The following is an 11,349-nucleotide window of genomic DNA, read 5'->3' as shown; positions in this document are numbered from 1 at the left end:
CTGTCTCCTAAGTGATTCTATGTAACTCCTAGGTTTCAGCTTTGGTCTCATTTCTTCCTGAAACTTCTCGTGATCTGTTCTGCCCTCAGAGATCTTTGTCCTCTCTGAAATCCTCTAGCTGTTTTCATCTGCAGCAATTAACTGTATCATGTTTTATAAATATTTACTTACTGATTGTGCACATTTTTAGCAGAAAGCTTTCTGGGTTGGTTCAGAGTGGCTCAAAAACAGGTCGTTTTCCTTCAGAAGCAAAATGTTATCTCACTACTTCAAATGCCTATCTGAAATGTTGTGTGGTTTTGTTTATTTCAGAGACTTGAAGATAGAAAATTTGCTACTAGATGAAGACAATAATATCAAGCTGATTGGTATGACTTTTTTTTTTTTCCCTGACTGTTTTTGTTTGTTTTAAAGCAAGATTATTCTTTAAATGTTGTGTTGTCAATTTTTAGTTATGTATTTCTGGATTGACTTAGAAAATTATTCCTGGTCTATTTTTTAATCCCCAGACAATGCTTCTAGATCACTTCTTTTTACCTCCAATATTTAATAATGATTTTGAAAATGAAAATTAATTTTAATAATAATTTAATCATAATTAGAAAGGTAAATGCTATGAAGTAACCATAAAATGATGGTTACATGTCCTTTGTATTATTCAAGCTTCAGCTTCTCCATAAATCCAGATGGATCTTGACTTTTATAGGGGTTATTTTTATTTGGATTAACCATAAAACTTCTCAAAAAATAGTAGAAAATAGTTTGGTTCAGAAGTGCTGCCCTTAGCTCAGCCAAATCTTATTTCACTTTTCAATGAATGTTGGGACACTGAAATAATGGGGAACACAATTTACCTTCACTTTTAATATAATCTATCCGAGCCCAATCATACAACGGTGGTTGTGCAGAGAGACATCCCCACAGAGGGATAAGTTAGAGGTCTGTACAATCAGAAGGAGGTTCCAGGAGACAGTGAGTCATAATTGGTTCACAGTTCAGAGTCCATAAGTGAATTCACTTCGTGGTTCATTCTCTAGATGACTTCCATTTTTGTTTGCCTGTATGAAAATTTCCAGGGCACCATTTTTACACCCAGATGTTAGCACCGTCTTTCACTCCTCTCTTTCCTTTCTTTTCCCACCTCAGGTGCAAGTAATTTCTTCCACCTCGATGGCTTGGAAAAGACTTTCTGTTAGGGGATAGAAGGGGCAAGAGAACTTTGTGAATTTAGCTTTTGTACTCAAGAAGGAAATTTTGTTTGGCAAATGCTGAAAACTATCTCAGGACTTTCTAAAACATACCATTCCAATATCCAGTTAGATGCTTTGGAATCACAGTTGGCTCCCAACACAGTATCAGGCAGGGGGCTTTGGGGACTCCAGACCCCTCGGCTGGGTGATGAAGCACCATTGACAGGTGCTGATGAATATACTCGTTACTAGAAGACTAAAAATGAAGAGGGAACCAATTTTTTTTTTCTTAAAAGATTTTAGAGAATGTAGTTTTAGAAGATTCTTGGACAATTCAAAGAATTTTCTTTTTATCAAATTGTTTTGCTCTTGCATTTTGGTTGTCCTGTGGGCCAAATATGGCAGCATTAAACAAGGCAGATGATGAAATACCTGCAGGATGTCTTTCTGGTCCTCGTTTCTGGGATCGGTGGCGTTAAATCAAGGCACGTCTCCGTCAGGGGAGAGGAATGGAGGAAAGGAGGCTGTTTTAGGTTCCTTAGCAGGCTGACCTGTAACTTGTCTTCGGAAAATGTGCAGGTGACGGGGACAGGGTTGCCCTAACAGCAGCAGAGATTGCAAGTGAACAGGCTGTGTGAAGGCCAGAAGTGTGTTACAGCAAAAGTTAGAAAAGTTCACTTCCGTGCATCATCTAGATTGAGGCTGGTAACTCTAGCTCAGTGCAGTCTGCTGGTGGGTGGTTTCCATATCTCAATGCAGCACTGTCCATACTGTTTCTTTCCTTCCCTTTTGCCTTTTTTTCTGCCTCTGCACCTATCCTCTCTTCTCTCTCTCCAAGGAATAGCCCTAGATGACCATTTAGAAAACTAGAATAAACAGTGTTGAACAGCACAGACCTTTTATTGGTTAGAACTTTGCTCAGAAGATTCTGGAGGAACCGATCACTGTAAATGGTGGCTGTATTTATAAGTAGCTTACAGATGGGCCACATAACAAAACCCGCACAAATAAGATGAAGAATGAATGTACCTAGATTAGAGCCCCTGTTCCCCTAGGCGTGAGTGGGATGGTGGTTCTTTGGGTACTGGGAGCCATTTTATTCAAATGCTTAAGAGTCATCACCTCTCAGCTTGGCTCCCAAATGGACATTTCAGCTCTTTGGGCCCAAATGGGCCTCTCAGGAACCAGAATTCCCCAAATTGCTAGAAAGGAGGCTCTGATAATTAGATTTCCTTTGATTAGAAGTTTTCACGTGGCGTTCAATTCTGTCACGACCAGGCAAAACCAAGGTACGAGAGCCTTAACTCGTACCCATAATCAAAGGGGACGTCATACCACCCCACAGGGCAACTGGAAATTGCTTTTTGTTCAGCAGAATCTGGATTTCTTCATTTTTTCATAGATGGGATAGGCTGAGGAGGGAAGGGAAGATTCTGGAGGGATGAAAGGCCCAGTGTCTTCTGGGTTTTCTTGTACCTCGGTTGGGCAATTTGGATCAGATGTCTCCGCGATGGTCTTTTCGCAAACTTGAAAGCCCTTTGAAAGTTTCCTTCAAAGGAGTTTTACCTAATTGTTTTTCAAAGGTTGATTATCGTTATTACCATTTCTTCTTAATAGTTTCTCTTTCTTTGAAATAATAACTTTACTGAAGTCATGTAAGCCATGTTTCCAATGAACTAGAATTAACCCGGACTAAGATTTGATTTAATCAGGACTTTCCCCTTCAAAAACAAAGCGGTCTGATGTTTGATAGTTCAGTATCATCTTAAAATGTCAGAGCCGCCAACTTAGAACAATATTGTACTTCAGTTTTCCAAAGCAACTTTCAGTTGGGTGTTTTTGAGATTCATTTTGCTGCTCTCAGAAAATTGAGTAATCGTCGGCTTACGTATTTACCAAATCAAATGGAGGCCAACTTGTGTGACGTTACTGGGACCTTCTCTCTGGTTTCACAACTTTAATTATAGGCATATGCGTAAAATTTTAATGATTACAATTACGAATGTGAAACGTACTGGTTACCTTTCTACACATATATTTTAAATTAAACTCTTTTGGCTGGGTCAACATAAATCACTTAAAATGCAGATTTTATCTCTTCCACTCCCCAAACCGTCTGCTAATTTGTCGTCTTGAAACTGTGCTTAAGACAAGGCAAGCCATGGTATCCCCAAACTTGCCTGGGAACCGTGTGGGGTGATCGGGCCTCTTATCTTGCTTGCCCCGCCCTGTCTGTTGTCAAGCATTTCTTTACAGACCCAGGTCCAGGAGCTGAGGAAGCGCTGTTACTGGCTGGAGATTAGAAATGGTGTCTTTTGCTTTAATCTCGGAAATCCAGAGAGACCAGTTTGCTGAGACTCCTAGAAGATTGGGCCTCTAACCTGACTGCTTATCACACGTCTCTTAAAATGTTTCCCCAAATAATATAGTCTTTATTCCACGGCGCTGTCTCTGCATTTCGCCATAGCGGGTGCTCCCGATGCATTCGTTGTTTCGTTCACATCTCTTTGGGTTGATTTTCAAACCCAAAGCGTTTAAATGGCCATCTCATTTAAAGCGCAATGTGATTTTTCTTCTTATAAAAATATTCACACACGCCCCCTTCTCCCACTTCAGTGATACTGGGTGGGGCCTGAGCACAGAGGCCCCTCAGACCCTTTTCAACAGAGATCACTTCCTAAGATAGGAATCAGAGCGGGCTCCTGAGGGGCCTTCCTGGGCACGTGACATGGGACCTATGGGTCACTGGAATAAGGAAATGGGGACTGGGCGAGGGCGGGCCGTGGGAGAGTAGGGAGCAAAGGAAGAGATGAGAAGGAGGCTGTGAGAAAAAAAAGAATGAATCGTAAAAACAAAGGAAGAGTGTGACATGCGCGGACGCAATTTCCGGTTGGTTTGCCGATGCCGATGGTAGGTTCTGATTCTTCGTTTCCAACCCCGAGGTGGAGACTTTGGGTGACTTTCAGAACCTCGAAGAACTCTGCCAAGATGGGGTTCGGAAAAGCGCTTTGTCGGGAGTTTTAGTGGCGCTCCCGGGACTCACAGTCCCGTGCCGTGTCTTCCTTCCCTGAGTTTTCCCACGCCTTTCCCTGTACTCATTCATCTGGCAGGTGGCCACACGTTAGAGCCAAGGAGAAAACGCAATTGCGGAATGAGATACAAATCCGGCTGGTTGAGAAAGCGCGAGGGTTTCGTTCAAGACGTGCAGCTGGTCTCTGACCGCAGCCCCTTCAGGCTCTGTGGGCTGACGGTCTTCTGTTTGAGAACGAGAACCATAAAATTTACATCGAAATTCAAAGGAGGAACCATGATCTTAATTCTCAGCTCAGAAAAGATTGGAGAATATATCAGATGAGGACGGAACACAAACGGCTCTGTAATTACCTGCCTTTAAGATCAAAAGCAAACACCGCCCCGAAGGCAGAACTTTGGGGCCCAGGTGCTTTAGATGCTTTGGGTTCTTCTTTTCTCTTCCCAATTGCCTTAATCATCCGGAACGAAAAGATGCTATGCGGTCACTTAGCCTCATTCTTATTGCTATCTTTCTGGCATTATTTTTCCAGCCAACATTCAGCGTTGTCTAAATCACTGGGTGTTTTTTTTTTTTTTCCCCTCTTCTTATCACCATATGTTGCATGCATTTGGGAGCATTTTTAAAAGACTCGCATGAGATGAAAACATTCAGCTGAAAAAGTCAACTCTAAATGGTGGGATCACATGTCACTTGGGGTGTCGCTGACATCAGCCAGAGAAAATCAGTCTTCCTTCAGCTTTTCCCCCCGCTTGGCCACTTGGAAGCTGGATCGCTGACCCCAAGGCCCTCTGCTTGTTCTCGCTTCCTGCCTCAGTCCTAGAAAGCAAAGCCTCTCTTTTTCCTGGATGACTCATTTCCAAGATTTGATATAAACATGTTTCGGTTCAACATTCTTTTAGCCCTAGCTGGATTTTATAGCGAGGCCTGATGTAAAATGTTTCCAGTTAAGCCAAGGAACCACCAGCTGACATCCTTGTGTCTTGAGGCTCATATCCAGGGGTTATAGTTTGCAGCTGCTGGTTTTCCTTTTGGATGCTAAACGATGTGTTAGCCTGAGAGAATGTTTCCTTTCCTGCTGCCTTTTTTTTATTATTATTATTATTATTCCTTCTTCATTTCCACAATTTTCTAATTCGGAGCTGGTTTTCTCCTCCCCTCTTCGCAGACTTCGGTTTGAGCAACTGCGCAGGCATCCTCGGCCACTCGGACCCGTTCAGCACGCAGTGTGGCAGCCCCGCCTACGCCGCGCCCGAACTTCTTGCCAGGAAGAAATATGGCCCCAAAATTGACGTCTGGTCCATGTGAGTTATTGAGCTTATGAAAGCGAATGCTCCCTCCTGCTGTCTCTGCTGTCCCTTATGAAATAACATTCGAGTGTTTGACGAGAGTGTATTATATTATAGGCTCTGGGATATGCATTCGGTGATTCTTTGGGGTCTGGCTTTCCACTTCTCTTCCTTCTCCACCGCCCACCTTCAACCCCCTCCCCCGCGCCGCCAAACTGCCAGAAAGGCCTTTACCAAAATTCATTGAGGTGCTGGGAAGACAAGACAAGAGAATGGAGTCCTATCCTCACAGATCTCACGTCTGGTTTCTCGAATCACTCATATCTTCCCCCTGCTTCAAATCCTCCCAGGCTTTCCATCAGCATCCCAAGAAACTGAGCCTGGGTGCTCACGCCCTTCTCCCTGCAGGACCCGCTCTGCCCCCTCTCCTGCCTCTCCACCTCCTACCCCCGCCCTGTGCTCGGGGTTCCTCAGGCTCGCTGGCCTCGGTTTCATCTCTCCCATCTCTGGGCTTTTTGCTCACCTCTCTCCTTTGCCAGGAATGCCATTTCACAGCTCTCCAAATGGCTTACCCATCCCCACGGTCAAGTTTTAATCCAGTGCCACCACTGCAGAGGCCATCTCGGAGTGCCCTGTCCAAAGGGTCCCCCATGACTCTGTCTCCTCACCCATCATTTTCTTGCTTCTTAATCGATTTATTGTCCGACTCCCCAATAAGTAGTTGAAGGAATGAGACATGGGGTTGCTGCAGCGGCCTTGGTCACGGAATCCAGGTCCCTCGTGGTCCTCTCATCATCATATGTGAATAGTACGGGGGGCCATGAAGAGTCCTGGATTCTGGGGTAAGGACTAAATTCCTTGACGTGAGGAAATGGGCTTTAGACGGACAGCGGGTGGGCTCCCGATTAATAAAAAGGAGCCAGAGATGGGAGGGGCTAACCAAAAGTGTGTTGTTCTAACACATTTTTGGAATTCTTCGACTTCTGTCCATTTGACTACACTCCCCTTGTCCAGGTTGAAGAAAAGCTAAAGTTTGCTGCGTGCTTGGTGAATGGCAGGCCCTATGTCATTTAATTTTCATGGTAACCCAATGAAACTGTCACTTTCTATTATCCCGGTTTTATCAAAGGAGAAACTGTTCATAAGGAAAATTAATAAATTTTCTCAAGGTCAGGGAGCCACTGCGTGGCGGAGCTGAGATCTGAATCAGGCTGTTTCTCCGGGGTCTTGAGATAAAGTACTGAATCTCGAACATGGTGTACGTGGCCCTTGCTTGGCTTTGGTGGCTCGTTGGAAGCCATTGTCCCTCGCCCTGACCTCCATTCATTCTAGAGCTGACTCTACACTGTTTCCTGTCCCTTGAATGCAGCCCTCCCCACTCTAGATTCCTGCCCTTGCATGCACAGTTCCTTCAGCTGGGAAGTCTTTTTCCTGGTCCTGTACCTTTCCTTTTCCCCCTTGTTTTGCTGGAGGCCGGTTCCCCTGGGCAGCCCTTCTGTCTCCTGCAGGCCGGCTTGGAGGCCTCCAGTGTCTCCTCAAGTACCCTGACCTCTGCTCTCCTGGCCCTCACCCTGCGGTCACAGGGTCATTGCTCGCCTGCCGGAACCCCTTGGACTGCAGGCTGAGAGGCGGGGACCATCGTCTTGTTCCAGGGACTCCTCAGCACTTGGCGCAGAGCCTGGGCTAGAGAGGAAGGAAGGAAGGAAACAAATGAGGGAGGAGGGAGGGGGCAGGGAGAGGCATGTCATCCAGGTGAACAGATGTAGAGGGTCAGGGGCTATCACTGGCAGCGCAAGCAAACAGACAAATGTCACCAGCGCAAGGACCTAGAAGTAAGGGAAATTCTGGAAGTTCTGGTGGAAGACTGAGAGGAACCAGAAACCAGAATGAGAGTCTGGGGGCTACAGAATTCTCTGCAAAATCTCAGAAAGGGCCAGCTCTCCTTGGACACCGGCTTGTCAGCAGAGGGTGAAATGAGTTAGTTGGGAATCAGCTTCCTTTCTCGAGCAGCAGCTTAATCATCCCCACTGAGCCTCAGGACACAGGAGGGAGGCTCAGTGGTTAGCGTGGCCAGAGGCACACACCGCCTGTTAAGTGGTGAGGCTGTGCTTTGCACCCAGGGCTCTGCCCTGAAGCTTGGGCTCCTGGTTACTTCATTGCCTCTTGACAGAAGGTGTGGTTGAGACTGCAGATGGAGGGGGTGTGGTGTCTAATGACTCACCAAGGCTTCTGGGGCCACACAGAGTGGGTGGGAATGGTAGCAGGAGCAGCGGCAGAGGACTGTGGGTGGTTTGGCCGGCATTGCTAATCACAGACTCTATATTGGGCCCAAGACGGCCTCAGAATCCTTCTCAGCACACTCTGCAGGCAGCCACTACCGGTGGACCAGTCACTACACGAGGTGAAATCTATTCTTGGTCCCTTCCAATGCTTGAGAATTCTCATAAGTGTCTGGCACATAATTTCTCTCAATAAATATTTATTGGGTGGCTGAATATGAATGTTTGAGTGTATAATCACCTTCATTTCTTAACAATTGAGGAACTCATTTATACTAAATGGAAAGCTTTGTAAGGGACAATTTGTACACACACACACACAAAAGCTGTGGAGAATGGGGAGCTTGAAAGACAGAGAGATTCAGTGGCATCATGTAACTGTGGTGACAGGGAAGGAGGTGGGGACACATAGTGACCAAACGGAACGAGAAGACAATAGTTTGGAGGACAGGTGTCAGCTTGCTCCTGAGGTCTTGCTCTCAAGGGGACGGAACAATACGGTGCCACCAGTTGTCATGGTGACGGGGCTCAGCCCGTGGAAGGGGAACCTTCCCAGTCATAACTGGAGAAGCCGCATCTCCTCCAAGTCTGGACCTGCTGGTGGATGGAGGGAGCCCTGTGGCTGTCAGGGCTGTGGGAGAGCACTCGTACCTCGAAGCAGCACGAGGCCTCTTGTCCCCTCCTGCTAATTGTAAGATGGGAACAAAGCATTCATCCCATCTGGGGAAGCATGAGGGACAGGAGAAGCACAGGCTGCAAAAGGCAGCACTGTCTGAGGGTCAGTTAAGCTCCGGCTTTGTTTCCACCCCTCTGCCAAGTCCCTTGACATAGGGAAGGATCCACATTAATGACCGCAGACACTCCATTTCTCAGTTTTGGGGACTCAGATTAAAATAAAGGGATCTGTCTATTGCCACCTGCTGTGTCCCTATCCATTAACCCAGAAGCCGTGAGTCCACCTGGAAATAACGGTGGCATCGGGAGAGAGCGGGGAGGGGAAGCTGCAGGAAGGATGGAGATGACGCAAGACCAGGATGTTCGGATTCTTGCTTGCCTCCTCCACCCTGGCTGCATGGCGTGGTTGGGCTGCTCCTGGCTGCATGGATATTTCTTTGCTGTCTTCCACTTGCTTGTGTTTTTTGTTTTTTTTTTCACGAAAGTGATGTGCAGCAGAAGGTCTTCCAAAAAGCTCTCATCAGGCTTCATTCTTAGTCCTGGTGCTCTAAGTTAACATACGCGAAAGCCTTTGCTAAAGGCTAATGCACCATATAGACATTCCTCTTTAGTTTATGACGGTGTAGCTCTGGAGGCCCAGGTGGGACCTCCAGGTGGGACCTCCAGGTGGGACCTCCAGGTGGACTGAAAACTGCAGCCCTACGGGTCCCTGTCTCGGTGCCCCGTGGTGGGAGTTGAGGTGGAGATGCTCACCTTTGCTCGGGTACGAAGGATCATGTTTTATTCTTTCTTTCTTTTTTTAAAAACAATACCTACAGCACCTGGTCTTCCTAGGTGATCTCCCATCCAAACAGGCCCGACTCTGCTTAGCTTCCGAGATCAGATGAGATCGGGCATGTTCAGGGTGGCATGGCCGTAGACTTATTCTTTCTTATAAACGAGGTTTCCCTGGAGCAGCTCTGTGTCAGAGTCCCTGAACATTCCCAGGGGATGAAGCTGCATGAGCCACGCCTAATTCACAGGGACGGCATAAATTAGGCCCTTTTTAGAAGCTGTGATAAAGCTTAAAAAACAAAAGGAGACTGCGTGAGCAACATATGGCTGATCAGAAATTTGTTCGTTCGGCAAATATTTGTCAAGCCAGGCACCGTGCCGAGCTCTGGGTGCATGCACAGAGGTGAGTACACCTGCCTTGGTCGGGCCCTGCGCCTGTAATAATCCTCGTTAACCCTCACGTAACCTCCGACTGAGTGATGAGTAGGCTTCTAAGAGCTTTACATGTATGAGCTCATCTCCTTCACCTAACAACCCTTCAAGGGAATGCTCCATTATCCCACTTTACCAATGAGGAAACTGAGGCATGGAGAGCCTTAGGTGCTTGCCCAAGTAACACAGCTGGTGTGAAATAGAGCCAGGATTTAACCAAGATGATTTGTCTCTAGATTCTGCCTCTGCTTGTCACTCTCTACTGCTTCTACTGTGTTATACTTCCTCTTACGGGGTTTGCCTTCTAGTAGGGCAGACGGACACATTTTTTAAAAGCTGTAAACTGAGTGTGGTAACTGCTATGGCAGAAGTGGGCAGGATGCAAGGAATGAGGATGCCGTGGCCTCCTGAGGAATTGACCTCAAAGCCCAATTCTAAGGATGAGAAGGAATTAGCTGTAGGAAGAGGAAGATGTCAGAGAGGAAGGCTCCAGACAGAGGGAAAAGGATGTGTGAAGGCCCTGGGTGGGGAGGAGTGGGAAGGCTTTGGATTTTGCCCTAAGTGTAGTGAGAGACCATTGGAGAATGATAAGCATGTGGGTAATAAAATGTTATGGGTTGAATTGTGTTCTGCTCCCAAAAGACATGTTGGAGACCTGACCCCCAGCATCTTGGAATGTGACCTTCTGTGGAGATGAGGTCTGTACAATGGTGATCAAGTTAAAATGAGATTACAAATTCCAACATGGCTGGTGTCTCTATAAAAGGGAGAAATTTGGACATAGAGAGACATGGGGAGAACACCATGTGATGGTGAAGGCAGAGATTGAGGTGATACATCCATAGAAACACCAAAGATGGCCAGAAGCTCATGGAGCAGCATGGAACAGATTCTGCCTCAGGCGTCAGAGAGAACCAACCCTACGAACACCTTCATCTGTTCTTCGAGCCTCTAGAACCATGAGATAATGTGTTTCTGTGAGTTAAGTCCTGAAATCTCGAGAAAGGTCAAAGGTAAACTGATGAGTTAACACTCACCACTCCAGATCTTAAGAGCCATTTTCCTTCCCAATAAGCATGAAATATTCCCTTTATTGAATCAAGTTCACTAACAGAAAAATGAAACAGACTAACTGAATGCTTGGTCACCTCTCACCCAACATAGTGTAAGCTTCCATCAGACCTCCAGCAGAGATCACTACTAGATGGTCACATCATAAAACCAAATTCTCAATCATCGATGTTACCTATAGGTAATAAATTATTGGCTGCATAAAAACCAGAAACAAAGGAAAAATGCAAATTGTGCAGAATTTTGTTCACACAATGGTGGAAGAGTCCACTCGAGTACGAGAGCAAGTCTTAGTGCATAAGCACTTTTTAAGGTGCCTGTGTCACGTTTGCTGATGTCTCATTGTGCCGGGAAAACAGGTCACGTGACTTTTTTTTTTGCAATCTACACATTTATCTACTGCTATGGGCCGATTTGTGTCCCCCCACCCCTGAAATTTCATCTGTTGAAGCTCTCACCTCCAATGTGATGGTATTTGGAGGTGAGACCTTAGGAAGGTAATTAGGTGTAGAAGAGGTCATGAAGGTGGAACCCCACAATGAGATTAGTGTCCTTATAAGAAGAGATGACAGAGAGCTTGCTTGCTCTCCAGCATGTGTAGACATAGC

The 11,349-nt window shown here is 46.1% G+C and overlaps 1 protein-coding gene across 1 annotated transcript in view; it reads left to right on the top strand.

Annotated features, from left to right (window-relative positions):
* The window catches only part of HUNK (hormonally up-regulated Neu-associated kinase), an 84,899-nt gene that overhangs the window by 32,903 nt on the left and 40,647 nt on the right, over positions 1-11,349 (top strand). The window contains exons 3-4 of the mRNA XM_023519718.1: positions 313-368; positions 5,390-5,525. Of these exons, the coding sequence (XP_023375486.1) occupies positions 313-368; positions 5,390-5,525 (192 nt within the window). The remainder of the gene's footprint in view (positions 1-312; positions 369-5,389; positions 5,526-11,349) is intronic.

Source organism: Pteropus vampyrus, unplaced genomic scaffold (assembly GCF_000151845.1).
Source record: "Pteropus vampyrus isolate Shadow unplaced genomic scaffold, Pvam_2.0 Scaffold233, whole genome shotgun sequence".
Classification (NCBI taxonomy): Eukaryota; Metazoa; Chordata; class Mammalia; order Chiroptera; family Pteropodidae; genus Pteropus; species Pteropus vampyrus.
Note: the sequence above shows the minus strand (reverse complement) of the source record. Positions and strands in the feature narration are given on the sequence as shown.